This window comes from Diadema antillarum, unplaced genomic scaffold, assembly GCF_040938485.1.
Source record: "Diadema antillarum isolate AM-2024a unplaced genomic scaffold, OU_Dant_1.0 seq00002188_RagTag, whole genome shotgun sequence".
NCBI classification, from domain to species: domain Eukaryota; kingdom Metazoa; phylum Echinodermata; class Echinoidea; order Diadematoida; family Diadematidae; genus Diadema; species Diadema antillarum.
In genome coordinates, this window is record NW_027272825.1 from 14143 (window position 1) to 38139 (window position 23997).

The window sequence follows — 23997 nt, forward strand, 5'->3', positions numbered from 1 at the left end:
TATTTAAATATATGTAAATTAACTAATCTCCATGAGAATGGGGGAGTGGTTTGACCAAGCTAGTATAAAGAAATGAAAAGAGCGGAGGAAGAATGGATGTGGATGGATATGGTATCCTTCATGATATGATGTATACAGCTGTTTAGATTGGGACAAGAAAGTGTGTGTACACTAATGGGCTGGTTTGTCCAAGAATGACACAACCAACGGGGGTGCTGCTGGTACACTAGGAACAAGGCCATTTGGTCAGGCAGTGGTTAGACAGAGGAAAGATGAGAAGGGTTACTTGAAGACAAACTTCGTGAGGTTGTTTCAGATCTGAGAGTTAAGTGTGGTCCAAAGAGAGCAGCAAACTTTGTGTACCTACTAGCTTTGGGTAGATACTACACAACACTACAGCCTAATTCTGAAGTGCAATGGTGAAGTGCAACACTAACCTTGTCAAGTCTGTCTCCTTTGATTTCTGCCCAGTAATCAATCGCGGATGCATCCGCACTCTTTCCAGCATGGGCTGAAATATGAATGTTCATTAGACAGTTCAATATCTCTGCACGAAACATGGAGATGAAAAGTAATAATGACTATAGTGAAACTGAAATATGTTATCTTTATCAAAACATCTCTCCATGTTTAAGCTGGCTTATATAAGCAAACTAATATCAAACAAACATAGCAGTAGAAGCATTTGTAAATACCGGACATCGAATAAAGAACATAAGGAATCTGAAATTCCACAAAATTAAAGGACAAGTCCACCTTCATACACATGTGGATTGAGTGAATGCAACAATATTAGTAGGACACATCAGTGAAAGTTTGGGGAAAATCGGACAATCCGTTCAAAAGTTATGAATTTTTAAAATATTTGCGCGGTCACTGCTGGATGAGAAGACTACTATACCTTGTGATGTCACATGCGTACAACAATATATGGAAAATAAAAAGAGAATTTCACAAAACTTTACTTTTTGAATAAAGTGCACATTTCTTTGACTTGTTACTGACGTATGTTTAGGGTAATATTATTCCCCCTGCCTTTTGAAAGAGAGAAGTCGAGTATTCTTTTGTTATGCCAGAAAAGTGAAAATATGTTGAATTTTCTTTATTCTTTCTTTACAATCGTTGTACACATGTGACATCACAAGGTATAGTAGTCTTCTCATCCAGCCTTGACTGAGCAGAAACTTCAAAAAAATCATAACTTTTGAACAGATCATCCAATTTTCTTCAAACTCTCACTGATGTGTTCTACTATTGTTGCTGTATTTACTCAACTCACATGTCTATGAAGGTGAACTTGTCCTTTAAACACTGTTTTTTTTACTACTGATGAGGAATTTCTGAACAACATATCTACACCTCTAGTAGAACACTTACCTACATACCTCAAGAAACATCCCCTCAATAGTTTTTCCTTTAATCACAAGAACAAGATCTGTGACAGACAGACTGACAGACAGGACAGTTGGACTGAAGGCAGAAAACATTTTGGGGCAGAGGACTAAATATTATGGTAGGGTGAATTTCATTCTTGGAGCTTCTCCCTGAACTATCAAAAAGCTCATTACCCTCTCCCTACATGGGCATCAAACAATATAAGGGTCAAACTCTATCCGGAGGTGTTACAATGTATGTACCATTGGTGCTTTGGATCTTGGGGACAGTGTTTTGTGGTCCTGCTTATGAACAGAAAAGTGGGGAAAATGTATGATAGTATTGATACGAGCAAATTTGTATAACCCACAAGCTAGCCTGATCACTCCTATGTATAAGTCATACAGGTCCTTTTTTTTTATACGAATGAAAATGTAAATCTGAACTATTTCTATCACCTCAACCTGTTACCTCTAAAGGGGTCAATTGGGCCACTGTCGTTACTGACTTGAAAAACAAACAAACCTAGAAATATCACTCATTGTGATTAATATACCCCCACCCACAACTGAGGGAATTAGCTCAACCAGGATTAATTTTTTTACTTTTTAATGGGAAAAAAATGTTACCATGGCAATGCACTGTCCAACAGTGAATAAATGTATTGCTCACTTTTAGTGACATGTCCCACATCTCAAGTCAAGTGCTCAAAAACTGAGTGAGCAAGATAAATAAACTGATGATTTCTATGGTTTTCATTAAAAATTGTATTACCATAGCAACACAATGTTGGACATTAAGAAAAAATGAAGTTTGCACAACTACATATATCATAGCCGTCACATGTGCCAAATTTCAAGCCAAATGCTTAAAGGACAAGTTCACCTTCATAAACATAAGGATTGAGAAAATGCAACAATGTTAGTAGAACACATCAGTGAAAGTTTGAGGAAAATTTGACAATCGATGCAAAAATTATGAATTTTTTAAATTTTTGTCTTGGAACCGCTGGATGAGGAGACTACTACAGCTTGTGAGTCATATGCGTACAACAGTATAAAGAAAATGTAAAAGAAAATTCAACATATTTTCACTTTTTTCGCATAATAAAAGAGCACTTGACTTGCCTCTTTCTAAAGGCAGGGGGAATAATATTACCCATAACATTTGTCGGTAACGAGTCAAGGGAATGTATACTTTTTTCAACAGATGGAATTTTGTGAAATTCTCTTTATATTTTCCTTATATTGTTGTACGCATTTGACATCTAAGTTATTCATACACTGCAGTAGTCTTCTCATCCAGCGGGTACTGCACAAAAACTTCAAAAATTCATAACTTTTGAACGGATTGTCTGATTTTCCTCAAACTTTCAATGATGTGTTCTACTAACATTGCTACATTCTCTCAATCCTTATGTTTATGAAGGTGAACTTGTCCTTTAAAGGCTGAGGGGCTTAGTTGAATTCACAATATCAGTGTATCATTTTCATTCAAAATATACTGTTACCATGGAAACACATTTTCAACACTGACAAAAGATTTTTTGCACATCTAGGTAATGTAGTGGTAACAATGTGCCAAATTTGAAGCCAAAATGCTCTAAAACAGAGAGATTTATAGGAGAATCGAAATGTTTGTATGATTTTCATTTAAAATGCACTGTTACCATGGCAACACATTGTTCAACAATGATGAAATATGAAATTTGCATATCTCTGTACTATAGTGGTTGCATGTGCCAAATTTCAAGCCAAATGCTCAAAGACTGAGGAAGTTACCTGAATCCACAATATTTTTGCATGATTTTCATTGAAAATATGCTGTTACTATGGCAACACATTGATCAACAATGGCGAAAGATTACGTATGCACATCTACGTACTATAGTGGTCACATGTGCAAAATTTCAAGCTAAATGCTCAAAGACTGAGGTAGTTACCTGAATCCACAATATTTTTGTATGCATTTTAGTGAAAAGATGCTGTAACCATGGCAACGCATTGTTCACCACTGACGAAAGATCAAGTTTGCACATCTATATGCTATAGTGGTCACATGTGCCAAATTTTAAGCAAAATGCTCAAAGACTGAGGGAGTTAACTGAATCCAAAATATTTTTGTAAGATTTTCATTCAAAATATGCTGTTACCATGGCAACACATTGATCAAAACTGATGAAAGATTATGGTTACACATCTACGTACCACAGTGGTCATGTGTGCCAAATTTCAAGCTACAATGTAAATGCTCAAAGACTAAGGGAGTTAGCTGAATCCACAATATTTTTGTATGCTTTTTGGTTAAAAAAAAGCTGTTACCATGGTAACGCATTGTTCACCACTGACGAAAGATCAAGTTTGTACATCTATACACTATAGTGGTCATGTGTGCCAAATTTCAAGTCAAGTGCTTGAAGACTGAGGGAGTTACCTGAATCCACAATATTTTCGTATGATTTTCATTCAAACTATAGGCCTACTGTTACCATGGCCACGCATTGATCAACAATGACGAAAGAGTCAGTATGCACATCTACGTACCATAGTGGTCACATGTGCCAATTTTCAAGCCAAATGCTTAAAAACTGAAGGAGTTAGGTTAATCCACACATTTTTGTATGATTGGTAAAAAAAAAAAAAATCTGCCGTTGCCATGGCAACTCATGAAATACTCATGGAAAAGATGTCTTGCACATCTGCCTGTGATAGCAGTCACACATGCCAACTTTGAAGTTAATTGCTCAAAAGAATGAGAAAGTAGGGTGATCCGCAAGTTTTTATGAAAATTTGCCGTTGCCATGGCAACGCATTACGCGATACTAACGAAAAAGGTCTTGCACATCTACCTTTGATAGCGGTCACACATGCCAAATTTGGGGTCAATTGCTCAAATAATGAGAGAGGAGTTCGATCCAAAACATTTTGTAATATTTTTTAAAACATTTGCCGTTGCCATGGCAACTCATTATGCAATACGAACGAAAAAGGTGTCTTGCATATCTTCCTTTGATAGTGGTAACAAATGCTAAATTTGGGGTTAATTGCTCAAAAAATGAGAGAGTAGCTCGATCCACAAGTTTTTATGAAAATATGTTGTTGCCATGGCAACGCATTATGCGATACTAACGAAAAAGGTGTCTTGCACATCTTCCTTTGATAGCGGTCACACATGCCAAATTTGGGGTCAATTGCTCAAAAAATGAGAGAGGAGTTCGATCCACAAGATTTTGCAACGGACCGACCGCCCGACCGACAGCCCGCCCGCCCAACTGACCAACCGACCGACCGGCCACCCAACCTCAGACATAGTGATTCCTATACCGGGTGTCCCCAAAAAAGCGGAACGGTGGATTTTCAGTACTTTGTGTTCTAAAAGTGATATATTTTTTGACATCATTAGAAAAAACATCTTCCGCAGAAGACAATGATACCAAAATCATTACATTTGGTTCACTACTTTTTATTCTACGCCATTTTCTATATGCAGTCATTTTCAAATTTCTGCGACTTATGAGATAATAATTTGGGCGCGACACGCGATCCATACGATGAATATTGTGTAAGCTTGTTGATCCATGTCAACAAAAGATACAGCTTCCACATTGGGTGCGCACGCACACACACACACACATACTTTTTTTTCCTAGCCCGCTCCCAATGTGAAAGCTGCATCTTTTGTTGACAAGAATCACCGAGCTTAAAGTGAAAACATAGTTTTGGTAAGGGTTTGAGAACCCATCTGGCACCATTTCATATTTGCTTGCAATATATTGAAAGAGTCTACAAAGAAACTTACCTGGCTGACGCGATTTGCCGGGATGATGAGTCATTTTGGAGTATTTTGAGAAAAATAATAAAAGTCGGAAAACCGACTTTTATTCCAGAAGGATCCAGACTAACTCGGTCTCAGGGAAAACTCGACCCTATTTCAGACAATTTACACGCAGTTCGTGATCGCCATATTCTACTGTAAACGAGGCCTAATTGAACAGACAGGAAAGTGCGTGCTAATCCCGTACAAAACAAATGGGCAGCGCGCAGTCCTCAAGCCTATACGCACATCATCTCAGTTGCTGAGACGCGCTGTCTTTGAAGTTATTGTTGTTTATCAAGAGTCTTTGATTGTTTTTAGAGGTGCTTGATAGGCGCACACTAATTTTGCACGTGCACCAGAGGTTTTTTGATGCGCACGTTTTAACAACTCGGACCATTACTGCGAGTAGTCAGAACGCGAAGTGCTAGTTTATACAGGCTGCTCCCATAGTACAACACTGTACAATCTAGAGGGACAACCAATACAACTCAGCCCGCCGTCAAAGCGAGGCCGAGTTATCTTCGAGTCCAAGTTTAGCCTGACCCCGTTCGGGTAAGTTCTGAGACTGAACCTTTTTGGTTAATATTTCGCATTTTTGTCGTTACCCATCGAATATCTTGTTATTACAGCGTTATTCCGCACATTTCCTAGGCATACGTTCACATTTGGGAGCGAAATTTGACAACTTTTGAAGGCGTACCAGAACTATGTTTTGGCTTTAAACAATATTCACCGTATGGATTGCATGTCGCGCCCAAATTATTATCTCTTAAGTCGCAAAAACCTGGAGAAATTTGAAAATGACTGCATTTACAGAAATTGGCATAGAATAAAAAGTATTGACCCAAATTTAATGATTTTGGTATCATTGTCTTCTGCGGAAGATGCTCTTTCTAATGATGTAAAAAAATATATCACTTTTAGAACGCAAGGTACTGAAAATCCACTGTTCCACTTTTTTTGGGACACCCGGTATACCCCTCCCCCACACACACACACTATGTGTGGGTGGGGGTATAAAAATTGTTTACTGTTATATCAATAGACCGATTCGAGCGACTGTTCATGGAAGTGCGCCCTCTTAAGGTGACGCTATAACTGGGGACCATCCAGGCCGGGCTGGCAAGCGCCATGCGAGCATGGCAAAGGTGCCAGTGGCAGCCAGTGCTTTTAAAACCTGGCACCAGCCGGCCTGCCGGCCAGCTATCTCTGGCAGCGATCGACGCGTCTGGCTTTGTGACAACTGCATTTTTTTTGCTCGCTAATTGTAAAATTCACGGTCCAACAGTGATTAGCAAAATTTGTGAAAATTAGACAACTTATACCGAGTATGAGTGAATGGGTAGGTGACATACAACTGTAGCCAAAACTTGAATTTCAAGGTAAATATCGGTACGATCCGTGAATGTTTGTAGACTCTATTTCTATGGCAATGACTTGGGTACTCGCGTGTAAGCCCCATATTTTCACATTTGTGTAAGAGAATGAAAACCGCTGGGGAGAACTTTACTATGGCTAGCCGCAGGCAGACATCTTGCAAGTAAGCCTAGACTGTTTAGAAGTTACCTGATATAATTAAATACAAATAAGGCAAGAGTCCAGACAAGACCTATTGACTTCTAGAACCCTACATCCTATGTCATTTTTGCTTGTCGCTAACTTCAGGCAAGCTTAAGTAAACCAAACGGAATACAGTCAGGGATCTAGGGCGTTTCTACACCGTATAAACTAAATTAAAGGACAAGTTCACCTTCATAAACATAAGGATTGAGAAAATGCAACAATATTAGTAGAACACATCAGTGAAAGTTTGAGGAAAATTGGACAATCGATGCAAAAGTTATGAATTTTTAAAATTTTTGTGTTGGAACCGCTGGATGAGGAGACTACTACAGCTTGTGAGTCATATGCGTACAACAGTATAAAGAAAATATAAAAGAAAATTCAACATATTTTCATTTTTTTCGCATAATAAAAGAGCAATTGACTTGCCTCTTTCCAAGGGCAGGGGGAATAATATTACCCATAACATGTATCGGTAACGAGTCAGGGGAATGTGTACTTTTTTCAAAAGATGGAATTTTGTGAAATTCTCTTTATATTTTCCTTATATTGTTGTACGCATGTGACATCTAAGTTATTCATACGCTGCAGTAGTCTTCTCATCCAGCGGGTACTGCACAAAAACTTCAAAAAATCATAACTTTTGAACGGATTGTCTGATTTTCCTCAAACTTTCAATGATGTGTTCTACTAATATTGCTACATTCTCTCAATCCTTATGTTTATGAAGGTGAACTTGTCCTTTAAAGTTGCCTGATGTCAACAACCAACTTGAAAGCTTCTACTGTTCTAGGTCTAAGTAACATTGCAAAACATCGTGCTAACGCCTAATATTATAATCTACAAAAGTGATTTTCAAATTAAACTTTCTTAATAATATGATTATGAAGCGGATGTTTGCCCCCATCCATGGTTTGATATTTATGTATAAGTATCAATATGAAAATTCAAATTCAGAGTTTCAGGCCAAAATTGAATAGCTAGATACCTAGGCATGCTTTTTCTTCTCCTCAAAATATAACTTTGTATTTTCCCGTCAGTATACAAAATTTATTTCTATTATTTTGATGTCTATCGTTTATCCTTCGCACTTTGTACTGTATATATGCTTATGATGGATTTTCTGATTTACCTTGTGTTATGTTTTGTTGTAAGAAAAATTGAGAATGAAATAAATAAATGGTCAATGCAATGCAACTTTGAAGAAGTAAAAACAATATAAGAATTTAACCCATCTTGAAACATTTATTTGCCTGTAGTGTAGGCTGTAAAGTGTTTGTCGTAATATAGCCAGGAAGTGTATTTAAACTTTGGAAAGTAGTGTAAAAAGCATAAAAAAGCAGTGAATTATCAAAATCTTTGATCTTGTCTTCTAAAATGAACAACATATTTTACGAATATGCAGTGATAGGCTAATTAAATAGAGGATCTAGTAGGCATAGGCCTAACTCTGTTTTAAAATCTGTGCTGTGCATTTTTTATACTGTATGTATTTCACTTGTCTCTATTCATCATGCGTCAGTGTTGAATGAATTTCACATACTGCCATGCAGCTTCCATTTCCGTTTTTTACTGTTATTCGTGCACCTTACAACTGCATAATATGTTTTCCAGATCCTTCCTATGAAGTTTTCATTGTAGATCAATATGTCTGAATCACTCAATTTGTCCAAAAGAAAGGCATTAAAAGTCGCTGAAAGATTTTCGCACACTAAGTAAACAATCACAATATCAGCGTGGCGGCTGCTGGCACAGTGCCGGCACGCATAGTTAGCGGGCAGCCGCGGCTGCCGGCTAACTATGCGCGATGGGTGCGCTAGGCTGCTGAGCCAACTGGGTACGCCAGTGGAACTCGCGTAGCTAGCTCGCTGGAAGCACTGTTGGCCCCCAGCTATGGCGACCGATATAGCGCCGCTAGCGGCGGTAGGTGTACAGGTCATTGAAATCGAATTGGTTTATACTGTATGCTTTCCGAATGAATGGCGTAAAGCAACTGCACCTCCTTATTGCAAGCACAATACCGAACACATGGAAACTCCTCTGTGGCAAAATGAGATAAAATGCATCCATGTGCACAAATGTGCACCCAGAGGTTTCGTTCTTGAATAAGAGCCATATTTTCACACAATTAAGTGGATTCCAAATACGGTGCGCCACCTATCGGTTGTAGCGGACATGCCGATTTTCAACTTTGGGGTCGACATCGCGCTATGCAGCTAGAGCTACGCTGCAGCGCGCGCAGCAGACAGTAGCTGCATGCGCAATGCACTGTTTACTGTACAATAACTGTACTGGCCTAGCGCCTGGCGATTGGTATACGTGGTAACTAGAGGTACGCGTTACGGTCGCCACAAAGTACAGTGGACTTAAAAAAATGGCAGACCCCCCAAGACCTAGCTGTCTTCCGGCGAATGCGAGTAGACGAACTGAAGAAATACCTGAATGATCGTGGCAGTCAGGAGAAGCGGGCCAAGCCAGACCAGAAGGCCAAGAAGCACAAGGAGGCTTTGGCAGCCCTGGTTGAGTCTGTTTAGAACAGCAGGTAAGTAATAATTTGGCATGTGAAATGCCTTTTTTTTCCAACCAGCTTTGGTGTCTTTTGCCAAGGAAATAAGTCAAAAGCCAAGCCTGCATTTTGGAGTGTACATTCGTCGCATCGAACATGCCACACGGAAAAGCCAGTTTGCTGCTAATACCATACCGTATTGATCTATCTCTCGATCTCGCAATTGATATCCGGCCGGCCCAACCCGGGCGCCCGCCCGCTCGGCGCGGCCGGCTGAGCTGAGCTGCGCTGCTGCATGTGCATATTATAATGCGAGTAATTTTGATGTCGACTTTTTCCCATAAGGCATTGCGGATTTCGGCCTGTCCGCTACAACCGATAGGTGGCGCACCGTATATGGAATCCACCCAATTGTCAAAGTGTTAACAATATTTGAATTTATTGAATGATAATCCACTACAATTGTACTGTCAAAACTTTCCTGTTATTTACCTAAACTCTCTCAGCATTTTACCAAGTGCTTGCATTTGTACCATTTCTCACATCAAGTGCAAATTTTTGGTCGTAATTTTTGCTTCATTAAAGCTACCTGATAAGGATGAAAATTGAAATGCAATGTACTGTACCAGAATGGCGCAGTTAAACTCCTTTTCCTTGTTGGCAAAGTGAGCCTGAAGAAACTCCAGGAAGTTCCATGGGTACATGCCATACAGACGATGAAACAAGGCATACACTCCAGCCTGCAGGTGGAGCTGGTGCACATCATGGACATCTCCTGCATCAACACAAATCATGACAAGAGGCATTTATCATCTCATTAATATTTTCTTCCCTTCTCTTCCCTATTGCTCTCTTCTCTAATTCGCTGAGCATCGAAGGGTCCTCAAAAAGGAAAATTTCCAATACCGTAGAATCTCTCATTGTGAAACCACGTTTTCATATAACCAAGCAACATCCTTGACAATAACAGAATGCATCTTCATTGCCAATAGCTAAAAAAAAAAAAAAAAAAAAAAAAGAATTTGAGACTTGTTCAGTCTACATACAAGTGAAATTGGTGTGGTATGATGAATATATCATACCAGGTGAAAATACAAACACAACGTTCATCCATGATAGAAAACTATAAATGCGAATCAAGAAATGTTGCCACCGGTTTAACCCTAACTAGGCCAGGGGTGGTATTCTGAACACTGTTTTATCTCCGTTGTAACTTGTGTGTTGTAACTTCTGCTGTACATTTGTAAGTCTGTGAGTTACAACACCGCTAAAACAATTGTAAATCGGTATTCTGAAAACTGTTTTAACCCTATTCTAACTGGGCTATTTGAGACCAAGTTTTTACTGAGGGGGGCCCAGGTCAATTTGACCCCCCTTCAGATCTCGGCCGCTGATGGGGCGATTGCCACAAAATTTTGCCTGAACATAGAGCCGGATGTCAACTACAAGATTACACAGTCATACAATCCAAAAATATTGATTTTCTATTTTTAGTAAATCAATTATGCAAAGTTATGCATGAAATCATATTCTCCGCTGTAACTCCATTAAAAAGACTGAAGGATTTCTAAATTTGTGTCAGAATTCCTCAAGACACATTAAACAATTTTCTTGCAAAAAAATAGCACAATCAAAATCAATTTCTTTTGTTTTTTATTGTTGTTAATTTCTTATCTATTTCATTGTTTTTTCAATCTTTTGTTTTCTATTGTTTTTTTCACCAAAATTTATTGCAGGCACTCTTTCAAGCTTATCTACATTACAATTTATTAATTTCAATGATTTAAAGTTGAAATAATCTAATTTATGTCAATTTAAAAAAAAAAAAACACAATTTGCATTGGATTTGCACACGATATCATGAATTAGAGCCGTTTTTGGGTTGACATGCATATGCAAAACATTACGTAACATCAGAACGAAGTACCCGGACGTTGCAAATTTGGTCTCAAAATATGCGGGAGACTTCAATGAAAAAAGTCATGAAACGATGCGGCAAAATCTTTGCGCGTTGCGGAATCGTGGCGCGAAACGTCGAGGGGGGGTCAATTTGACCCCCCCCCCCCCCAGTTAGAATAGGGTTAACGGTGTTGTAAGTCATGAAAACCACACCCATCACAACAATCATATCCAATAGGAAATATTGTTAGAAGTAGCATCTAAGACATTCTAACCAATAAGATCGCTCCCTTGGGCAAATGCGCCTTGCTTAAAGACCTAATAAAATGCGTGCAAAATGTTTTAATATGCAAAAGAAATGTAAAATATATGTCATGATTATCAATGTAAATATGTTTTCAGTGTCGTTCTGGTTTTTATCGCTTCTAGGAACTCCCCCAAATATCACATTTTTGGAGGACCTCGTCGCAGCTTTTGCGAAAAAAATATGTCATGTGACCAACACCCCTGAACCGATTGATGACGTATAAAGCACGGAGTTGGTTGTGCTCAGTTAGCAGACGCCGCTCAGCACTAGCACTTACTAGCTTGGTACATGCGTGTACACGTAAGCTAGCCTAGCCAGGCCTGGGCCCGGGATGTGCACTCCCGGTCGACCCACTGACTGTCGACATGTACGCATTAGTACCACGTACATTATCACAAAGTAAAGTAAGTTAGCTTGCACAAATACCTGGTACCTCGAGCATAATGTCTTCCCCTACATGGGTAAACTTCGACATTGATGATGATCATGATGATGAAGACTGCAGCTCTGACGATAGCGGATAGGAAGAAGAGAAGGCACATGAAGTTGAAGGGGAAGATGGGGAGGGAGAGGCAGCCGATGAACCAGAACGTTATCGTGGGGCTGCACCTTACCGATATGAACCACCTGAATCTCCCGCTGCCAGTGCAAGAGTGTATGAACATGGCACCAAGTCCGAGAATAGACCTCACGGAAACGATCGCCTGGGAAATACAGAGTGGTATGTGTGGTATTCCCCCATAGTTTAACGTTAGAAAGGATATACACCGTACTGTATTCTGCATGATTGACACTGTAAGGTGTAATTGTTTGTCTAGTAAGTAGTAGAAAAACAGACCCAGCTCGCTCACAAAGTGAGCGGCTACTTCGGCCGCCGCAAGCGGGAGCGTCCCGGCCGTGGCCTGGCCTGTCGGCCGGCGCTATCAAGTTAAACTAGTAGTAGTAGTCTACTAGTAGTAGTAGTCTACTAGTAGTAGTAGTCTACTAGTACTACTACTAGTAGTAGTACTAGTACCTCTAGGTCTAGTAGACTAGTAATAGTAATAGTAGCAGAATCTTTGGTAGTAGTACAGAGGCTACACTCTATACATTAGGGGGATTACAGTACCGGTATGTTACAGGGTGGGTCGTGGCTCAAAAAAAAGAAAAGAAAAAAGGCCTAACCAGTTTCCCATGGTCAGTTTCTGCAATAATTGTTATCAGTAATTTAGATGTGCCATTTTCTAAGAAAAATTATACCAAGAATGATCATCAATTTTGCTCGAGTAGTTTTTGTTTTATGCTACAAATCATACTGTGGAAGGAAGCCCTACCGCCGTGCTTATCTACCAATGAACGCCACGGTGGGGCTGAATTCAAGAGTAGGCCTAGGCCTGCAGGTCGAGTCGCCGTAGTATTAGTACAGACACGCAGTGGTGGGGCTATCGTGAAATAGGCCCCACTGCAGTGCGCGTGCACTCGTGCGTTTATAGCAAGCAAGGGTAGGTCCTAGGGTTAGGGTTAGGTAGGGTTGTGTTTTATGGTTAAATTGGCCGTTAAATTAGTCGAGGGACATATTAGGAAGTCCTTTTCGCGGCATTCACGAGTATTATACTGTGAAAGGAAGCCCACCGCCGTGCTTATCTACCGATGAACGCCACACGGTGGGGCTGAATTCACGAGTATAAACAGGCGAGTCGCCGTAGTATTAGTACAGACACGCAGTGGTGGGGCTTGTATCACGATTTTGCCTACAAATCTATGTAAGCTTAGCGTTGCCCCGAGTGCGAAGTATCCTTTTCTCACCACAGTCTTCATGGTCTTACAGTGAAAATAATGGATATCCAAGTGTACCACAGTTGTAACCTGTATTGTTGGCAGTACTAAATCCGATACAATTCATTAAATATTCTTTTGTCCAAGGGACAATGACAATAGTGCAGTGCAGCGCTAGCTATGCGCTCGCTAGCTCGCTCCCCCGCCAGCGCTAGCCACCGGCCGGCTGTCACTGTGCCGCGCTAGCCTTGCTAGCTCGCTGGTTATGGCTAGGCTGGTTGGACAATCGATATCGACGACTCCGATCTTTGACGTCATCACAGTTTAGAAGTGATAGTGCGCCGCGTGCGGTGAAAGTATAGAAAGTTTTCCAAAACCGAGGAAATTACATCCATTATGTTAACAAATATACAACAAAATTCAGAACAGTGAAAAACCCCGCACGACCATAGAAGTACTTAGAATTTAACATTTAATATTATTACATCATTAAGAAAAAAATTTCTAAACCATTTTATTAGGTCTTTAACTTTGCGCGTTTTAACAAGCGCTCATTTTCTGGCGTGCGCACTTGACAAGGACAATGGCATGCGCAGGTAAAGAGAGTCAGAGATAGAATAAAGTTACAACAGAAGCTTGATCATTTATGCCTTCTTACAGGTTTTGATGTATAGTTGGTGCGGTAAGGGGATTCAAAAAGCTATCTCAAATTGAGTCTTTTTATTTAAAATTTTGTTTAAAAATTAATAAGATATTTGTCGTTCATAAGAGGAATCCATATTTCATGGTTTATGGGGAACTAGATGCTTAATCTAAATCAAAATAGGCCCTTGCAAACCATGTTATTATTGATATTATTATTATTATTATCATTATCATTATTATCATTATTTGCACAGGATTGTCCATTAGAGGGATGTGAAATTATCATGCTTAATTGTGTTTTGTTAACTATTTTTGTTGTTATCGGCACTCACGGCATTCAGAAGATTAGATCTAATTGACTTCCTGATATTTGGGAAAAATTTGATATCCATGTCTGCTTTTTGAAATCTCTCGTAAAACAAGCACTTATGAAATATTTTGAAACACCCAAAGGTTCTCAAAATGAATTCTTATTAGTGAAGATAGTGAAATCACAAAAGTTTAATATTTTGAAAGATGAATAATCATAAATGGTACCACAAATAGAGTTAAATGACTTTTACTTTTTTATAACAATTAAGTATACTTCAGAGGAAACTTTTTAAAAGAAGGTCTCTGGCATGGTATAGGAAGTTTTGTATTTATGAGTTTGTGTTTTAGTACTTAAAACAAACTGCCGGCGGTGCCGGTAACCTTTCTGTTCATGTGTTTGTGTTTTTACCTATGTGCATATTATGCTATGTGTATATTTGCAAGGTTACTGTTACTAAATTTTGTATTGTGGAATGAGTTTACATTTTGTCAAACTGCTTTATCTTTTGCCATTCTGTACATACATTGTTTTTATATTTTGTATATATTTTTTTGAACTCGCATACCGCAATACTGAGTTAATAAATTATCTCAGGATACAAACAGAAGTTAAAATGAAAGTTACAACAGAGTTAAAACACTTTCTACGCTGTTTCATCTCAGAAGCATAAATTTGCGCGTGGTATGAGTTACAACAGAAGATAAAACAGTTTTCAGAATACCGTGTAATCTAATGGGTGCATAGATTTGAGCCCAAAGTTACGCGCGTGCGCATACCCCAAAGACAACGGTATGCGCAGGCAAAGAGAGCGCGAGATAAAACACAAGTTACAACAGAACTTACAACAGAAGTTACAACAGAGATAAGATGGTGTTCAGAATACCGATTTGTTACAACAGACTTACAACAGAGATAAAACGGTCTCAAAATACAGGCTATTTAGGTAGATGATAGAGCCGCGGAGGCCCCCCTCCAGATCTTGGCCATCAACCACGCGATCGCAATGAAATTCGGCACACACATTGCCCGTGACATAATCTATAAAACTTTGTGGAGTTATTTTTTAAAAAGATATGATTCATGCTAAATGCTTTGCATCATGTGTGAAATCAAAATTTTTTTATACGAATCACTAAATAAACTCCAAAAAGGCATATTTTTTGGTGTACACATTCTCTCTGGTGTTCTCTGCCAATGTAAGTGAAAAAAATTGTGTCATCAAAAGGAATTTCTATTACGTATTTCGTTTTTTAAAACTTCCTTATGTATATCTTTGTTTTTACCACTTTTTTGGTTTCAGAGGTTTTTTTTTATGAAATTGGCCGGTGACACTGTTTTGAACATCAAAACATGATAGTTATTAGTTTTTATCAATAAAAAGCAAAAATAATCATGGTTTCAAGAAATTTATCTGAAAGCAAATGAATTCAAATTTTTAAGCAATTTTTGGTCTGACATGCATGTACATATTTATGCGTAACATCAAAACCCTGTACCTGCGCGTCACAAATTTGAAGTCAGAAGATGTGGAAGACTCGAAAGGAAAGTCATGAAACATTGCGGTGATAGCTTTTCTGTGATGGCGAGATATTGCACAGAATGTCGAAGGGGGCCTCCCACGGTTAAGAAACAGGGCATCCTTCCTCAGTCAAAAAAGACAAAAAAAGACAGCTCAATAGATAAAAACTAGAAATGTCACTATGGCAACTGAAATGCCTCCACTATATCACTTTATTCTCCAGTTAGGTCTTTAGTACATCCTGTCAATGCACGACAACAGTTTCACATGATGACAAAATCTGGCAATAATATGCCATTTTCATGACATTACCTTGAGCCATTTCCAAAATATGGAAAAAATAGTGAAGTTTGTACATTTCTATTTTGGCTTCTGACCCCATGGCCAAAATCTTTCCTTACAGAATCACTGTGCAGTACAGAATGTATACATCAAATTTGATTCAGTGAATACATTCAGTGATTTCAAAGGTATGAAAAAAAACCCGCAATTTCAGCAATAAACAGTGTAATTTTAGCATTTTAACCCGACCTTTCACATTTGACCTCTAACCCCATGGCCAAAACTTCCAAAGAGAATCATTGTCAGGCAATTATACATGTGTATGTACTAAGTTTCATGAAGATATCTTGAGCCATTTCTGAGACATGGATGAACAAAATGTGGAATTTTAGCATTTTCACTTGACCTTTGTTTACCTTTGACCTTTAGCCTTTAGCTTGCCCAAGAAAATCTTGATCTGGTAATAAATGTTAGGTACATTGTATGTTATGTTTCATGAAAATACCTTCAGGAATTGCAGAGATATGAGGGACCCCATGGCCAAAACATATAACATATCATAATAATTTATATATGTGAAAGATCCTGCATTTCAATATAATTAATTGAGGACATTTCTGCAGGTTATATATTTGAAGAATAATGTTTACATCTACAAATACATGTCTTGTTGTAAAAAGTACACTGGCCATCGAGTGCCACAAAGTTCACCTGGCTTATGCACATTCCAGGTTGCTAGACGTGCAAATATCTCACAGATATCGTGTAGGAAAGGTCCCACCTGACTGGGAATCATTGGAAGAAGGATTGTGACCATGAGCACACCACACATTAGCACTGGGATGTCGGTGTCCGTCTAGGATGCCAAAGAAAATATAACAGTGCATTATATTGGGAACATATCTGGCACAGCAACATTTAAACAAACCAGGCAGCTGTACAAATCACTGTGGGTACAATATATAGATGATGACTGGCGGAGGAGGGGACATACTGAATGTTCCACCCGAAGGGTTTGAAATGCTAATGAGGGAGGTTATAAGTCCCGAGACAAAGTCGAGGGACTTATAGCCTCCTGAAATACATGTAGCATTTCAAACCCTGAGGGTGAACGTTTGGTACATGTTCCTGACAACAAAAGTCATCATCTGTTATATTATATGGGTTAGTCAAATACAAATTGTACGTCAAATACTCAGTACGTCAACGTCAACCATTTACCATCGACCAGCAGCACACAATGCAATGAATAGCTCGCTCGCGCAGAGCCAAAATTCACTGTGCGCGCGCGTCGCGGTCCTCGGCCTCTGCCATTTATTTTGTTGCCTGAAAATGTTTTCCCATGGGAGAACATTACGAAGAATGTTCGCCCATGGGCGAACATAACGAATGTACCTCCATCACGTGACTGTGTTTAGCCAATCACTAACCGATATTTGACTAACCCATTTAATATTGCTCTTTACTACATTGTATATCATGATTGGGTAGCAATGGCCTATCTGTCTGCCCTGTCTCCTCTTTTCACACGTATTCTCACATTTGCAACTTTTATTAATTTCTTGACTTTTGAGTGTTTTTATAGACATTACTTACATGGTGAACTAAACAAGCTCTTTCGCAGATCTAATCCATATTTGAAACAGCATAGACACCAACGTGCCCTTACACCATGTTTGGTCAAAATCTGTAGATTATTTCTTGACTACCCATTATCTCATTGATATTATTAAAGATCAACCTGGACCAAAGCAGCAAATCAAAATGAGCACGTTAAACATTTACATCAATAAAACTTTAATGGTTGCAAAATTCTGCTGCCCGATTGTTAACTTTTACTAATAAGTTTGATTCCATATCACCAGTTCTCCGTTCCATACATTGGTTACCTGTAGAAAAGAGGATTATTTTCAAGATTCTGTTATTAGTACATCATTCAGTTCATTCTTACCCCCCCCCCCATACCTAAGTAATTCTGTTCAAAAATACCATCCGACACGGAGTCTACGTTCATCATCAGATGTGTTGTTACTCCAAACACCCAGAGTAAAAAATGGATGGGGTGATCGAGCTTTCTCCGTTATGGGACCAAAATTGTGGAATCAGTTACCTATTCAGTTAAGGGAACTGTCATCTACAGAGACATTCAAATCCAAACTTAAGACTAATCTGTTCCTCTCACACTGAGGACTGTAATAGCTGTATGTCATTAATGTTCGGAACAATGGGTTTTTTTTAATTGGTATATGTTGTATTCTTTACTTGGTATATATTTGTTTTTCGTTTACCATTTTCTTCTTTGTTGACATGTTTGAACATGTATGCATGTATATACATTTTTTCATTTTTGAAGCGCCATGAGCACTGAAAAAGTGGACCTGCATGCTATACAAGTAGCCACTATCATTATCATTATTAATACAGATGACACTGTGGTTGTCATTGTGTCTCATGCTTGTGTACATGATATCATCATTTCCTAAAAATTCCAATATCTTCACACGATGACTGAATCAATAGAAATTATTACACTTATAGTTAGATGATTTTTAAAAGGACTGTACACCAAGCAGCAATGGAAACATAGCACACTAGTAGTTACTTTGTACACTTGACACTATTCTCAAACACTGGTGAATACCAGCGAAATGGGAAGTAACAATTGTTTGTACCTTGAGGCAGGTGATGAGGGAAGCAAAGAGGGGTGTCTGGACAATCTTGTAGAGCCAGGAGGGTTGCCGCCGGACAATGTGACTCAATAGGGTAAGGGCAGGAAGTCGGGAGCTGCTTGACTTCAGGCACTCATTCAGCTTGTCCAACAGGGGCTGTCCATGGAAAATATACCATGCAAATAAAAAAGAATATTTGTATCCATTGAGTCCACCTTCTTCATTTTTCAGAGTTTAAAATTTCAGTTGGCAGTTGAATTCTTAAAATGAAATCACTGATAAAATGTGAAACTCATTTTTGGTCATCTATCTCTTGACACGATGGGAAGATCAAAACTAAAAATGTCTAAATAACGATGTAGTTCTTGTTCACTCTTGCAAACCTGTAAGCAAATGAAGTCACTTATGAGAAAATTAAGTTACTTTCGAAGATTTGTACTTTAAAGCAGTTCACTTAAAGGATACTAAAAAAAACCCCAATACTGACAAAACAGCTGAAGGTTATCAATTGCTTATTTTCCTTCAATTTTTTTGGAATTACCAACAGACTGCAAGCAATGCACCTGAGCCCTATAATGTTTATTAGAAAACATGTATTCAACACCTTTCTCTGCATTAGATCGTGTTATGTGACAGAGAGACACAAACAGAACAGTTTCATTAAGCTTGAGCTCTTCAATAGAAAGGTTCACATGCTTTGACAAAACAGTGATATTGTTTTCTTCTCAACTACACCTGAAGAAATGTCATGAAATCGCAATATTCAAATAGGTTTGTATACAAATATCATAAGATAAGAATGTTATAATTCATAGATTCACATGCTTCCATGAAATAGTGACATTGGTTACAAATATCCATATATGCAAATTTCACCAGGCAGTCATGTCATCATCTCAATATATTCAAATAGGCTCGTACATTAAAAAAAAAAATCATTAGAACATAAGCCTGATGGATAACCCTTTCAAAGGCCGCCGCACCTTTGCCATTATCTTTCATGACCACCTTCTCTAAGTTAAATGCATATTTTGATATTAATTTGTGACGGTCAGATTAACATAAAGACAGTCCGACTACAATAACACATCAAAATTTCAAGTAAAATGCACATGTAGGCATTTGCTTGAACATTCGTGCAAAGCAGTGCCCATTCTCAAATATCAACACCATTTTCAATCATTAATTAGACGTAATGATCAATTAATAGAATTATTGTTATGATCTTTGAAGTCAGTGAATAAATTAACATTTGATATTGACCAGAAAGAAATACATACAAAAAATTTATCCAGATACATAATTGGTGAGGTGCAAAAATAAATATATCTGCCAAGCCATTATGAATCTCTCATGTGTAACATCTTATTTGAAAGATGGTGGGAGATCAGGGGTTTTGGGTTAACATAGGCTGCGTTTATCAACTCCTTTTCTCGGCAGAAACAGGTTATCCAAACAGCTTTCAAGGAATTTTTACGAGTTGATAAACGGAAAGCTGTTTTGAAAGCCCTTTAGGAAAGTCTTTTACGAAAGGGTGCATTTATCAACTCTCCTTTCTCGGCAGAAACAGGTTATCCAAACAGCTTTCAAGGAATTTTCACGAGTTGATAAACGCAAAGCTGTTTTGAAAGCCCTTTAGGAAAGCCTTTTCGAAAGCCCCAAATTTGTGGCGATCCGAACAGGTTTCCTAAACAGGTTATCAGAAACCTGTTTGTAAAAGCCTTTCGAAGTTGATAAACGCAAAGCTGTTTTGAAAGCCCTTTAGGTCGCCCTACTGCGGTTACGCAACCATGCGTTTCCGGTTTCTGAAAAGACGCGCGCCACGTAAAGTGCACACGAGTACGTGTACACAGGTGTATACATACAGCTGTGTGTAATGCACGCATATGCTTGGAACAAGGAGGTGTTTCTTTCACCAACAAGGTTTGAGAAATAGAGTAACAACAGTCTCATTCCCTTTGATCCCATGTCTCATGCCGCCACTCAGAAATATTTGAAGTATGTGCTAAACTGGAGCTGCCTCACAGACAGGAAGACAATTGATTCATGTGCCATTGTATCATGACTCGTCACTCTCACAGGAAGATATGTCTTTATGATGGTAATTGCTTTTCGCCGTCCCTTCTTAGAAAACAAGCGGCACATTAATAGTACAGGCAGTCAGGGCTTTAGAAAGGGCTCTCGAAAGGGCTATGGAAAGGGCTATGGAAAGGGCTATCGAAAGCCGTTTAAACAGGGGAAAGTTGATAAACGCAGCCGACGAAAACAAGCGGCACATTAATAGTACAGGGAGTGGACAGGGCTTTCGAAAGGGCTATGGAAAGGGCTATGGAAAGGGCTATCGAAAGGGCTTTCGAAAGTCGTTTAAACAGGGGAAAGTTGATAAACGCAGCCATAGATGTATAAACTTGACCCACAAAGTAGCAACCCTTCGTCGCTCAGTTTCCATTGCCAATGTTCAAAATTTCTCGGCGACAAGAAAAACCGTTTACAACAATGAAAACTATTTGTGAATTTGATTGCAATTGTTTACGATTTTGATTGCAACTGCTGACAACCCCAGGCGAAACCTATAATTCCCTAGAATTTGCTACATTCGTAAACCTTTACTGCTCAGTAAGATTGTACTTCTTATGTATCTTTGGAAAGGTTACAAGTACATGTACACCATTTTTTCTTGTTTAAGCTATTAAAGAACACTCATTCGAATTGTAGCGTTTGTGATAACAGTTAGGCCTATTCTTTAGTGTGAGTTGTAGCGCAATATTCCATTGGCAATGTTGTTCCTTCACGGCCCTTGGAAAGACACTTTATAAACTTATGGCATGTCACCTTGATTCTCCATATCGCATATAGGCGATATCAAGTGATATCGTACGATACCTCCGATATCAAACCTCTCAGGCTGGGACAGTAACTTCCGGTTTCATGTGTGCGAGCTAGCACGATGCACTACCGGCGAACATTTTTTTTCCGTACATGGAAACGCTATGGGACACTATTCATCGTGCATCATGATTGTCAGCCAAGGCAGCCGGCGCCGCGGCATGGCGAGCATGGTTCGAAGAAAATGCAGTCGACTGTGGAGAGCAGGTACCATACCTGCCAACATTTCAAGATGAAATATCTTACTCGTGGATTGCAAAAATCTTATTTTATATGCAAACTGAAGTTAAAAATCTTACTTTCAGTCAAATCTTCAGATAATACACATGAAAGGTATATCTAAATATTTTTGTAAAATCTTATTTCTCTGACAGAAAATCTTATTTTGCTATTTTTAATGTAAAAAATCTTACTGAATCTGATAAAATCTTATTAGTTGGCAAGTATGAGGTTCACGCGCAGCTCTCATGAAATGTACAACTTTACAAGCTACAACCTTTACCACTATTCATACATGCATAAATAGCCAAATAAGAGCTCTTCCGAAATCTTTTGCACGCCCTTTTTGTCGATCAGGTACTAGTATTCGTAAGAAAACATTGCTACTACAGTAGGCCTACTTCGTACTTGGCTATGAAGCGGACATGTATTCACAATCGACTTCTCAGTGTTGCCAGTGACTCGAGCATCGCGAGTGCACTTTCGAAAGACAACGATAAGATCATTACCAATCCACATGTAAACTAATAATAGTAGATCGAACTTCAGTAGAGTCTAGTTCTGCGTTTTCAAACTGATTAGTCAATTAGACGTACGTGATATGTGAGCGTGATTGTATCCAATGTACAGAGTTCTATGTGTGTGCAATGTGATGTGTGTTGTAGAGCTATCGCAAGCGACAGTTCAGTTTCCTGCAGTTAGTTGTTCACTGATCGGACGAACCTCGTGAGTGCATGCAGTGACATGTTTATGCACGAACGTTTGTACATGCACAACACACACACACGTACTAGTAGCTAGCTTGCTGCATCGGGCGTGCACTGCATGCACACGCGATCCACACAATAATAATAATTTTTATACATAGAGTAATAAATACGTTTCATGTGTACACAGAGAGTAGGCCCATAGCGTTTCCATGTACGGAAAAAAATATTCACGGCCTATGCATGTGGTGCACCTCTACTGCTCGGAGCATGGATATTTGTCCAGTTTTTTCCTTTTAGCATCGTCAGAAGTACACTCTGCTGCCTCACAGAAAAACCCCATGGTGTAATGGATAGTTATATTCGGGGAATAAACAAAGTCAAAACAAATATATTTCTTTGGATCCAAAGCAAAGCTTGTAAGTTCTCCTATAGAAAAGCACACATGCAAATCAATAACCGAAAGTTACTGTACCAGCCTGAGAGGTTCAATATCGGAGGTATCGAACGATATCACTTGATATCGCCTTGATATCGCCTATTGTCGGTGGCCAAAATTGCGTTGTGTTTGGCACTGGCAGACGGTAGCCTCTGCTTGCGCGCAACGATAATTCAGACAATTACACGGAGAATGGATCTTTTCTGGTTTGAAAATAGTGCGCAATTTTACCCGTTGTTTAGTTAGGTTTCAAAAAAAAAATGTTGTTACATCCGCACAAATTCGTCTTTGTTTTTAGGCCCGAAAAATATCTCGCAATATCCGGAACTCCAAATCCCCATTGTATAGGCTAACATGCAAATTTATTTGGGACTGGACGATTTCTCGTTATAAGCCGATTCTCATTATATCTGATCTTGTTGTAACGGGATTCCCCTGTACTGAGGTAAAAGGCAGCTGGTCCACATTACAACAGCAAATTCATTCATGCTTCAAGAGAAGTGAATATGAAGAAACTACAATATTTAACAAAAATGCAATGCAATAAATATGAAATTCTTGCACTTTCATTTTTTGCACTTGTTTCATGTCACATGAAATCCGCAAACGTTTCCATTTTTACAGTATTGTGTAGAACAAGAAATTTATATGGCTATGTACACTGTATATATGTCTGGTCCATAGGACCAACCATCACTTCTTTACTACCGCTATCATCATTATCATTTTCATTATCATAATCACAATAATTAGATTATTATAATCATTATTATTATCACCATTATCATTATTCATTACTACTATTATCATCATTCATTCCACAAAAAAACCAAAACAATGCAGTATATCACTGCAAATACAATACAATACAATGTAACACATAAATGTATAATTGTGCTAAATTTAATACTGTTCAGAACAAGAAATTAATGTATTGTGTGTGTGTCACATCCACACACCAAGCCATTATGCCCTTACCTTATCGTGAGGCTCCCTGACACCAGCAAGAATGTCTTGAGCCTGGAACGAGTTTCTTTGAAGGTAAAAGTCCACAAGAGCATGGAGGAAGGATGGGTCGCGTGCTAACAAGAGGAGCAA

The 23997-nt window shown here is 38.8% G+C and overlaps 1 protein-coding gene across 1 annotated transcript in view; it reads right to left on the reverse strand.

Moving 5' to 3' along the window:
* LOC139714196 (hamartin-like) overlaps positions 1-23932 on the reverse strand; it is a gene marked incomplete at its 5' end in the record, with an annotated part of 37039 nt that extends 13107 nt beyond the window's left edge. Inside the window, 5 exons of the mRNA XM_071625912.1 lie at positions 438-511; positions 9886-10034; positions 16691-16835; positions 18652-18804; positions 23878-23932. Coding sequence (XP_071482013.1) covers positions 438-511; positions 9886-10034; positions 16691-16835; positions 18652-18804; positions 23878-23932 — 576 coding nt within the window. The remainder of the gene's footprint in view (positions 1-437; positions 512-9885; positions 10035-16690; positions 16836-18651; positions 18805-23877) is intronic.
* Between the last annotated feature and the right edge of the window lie 65 nt (positions 23933-23997).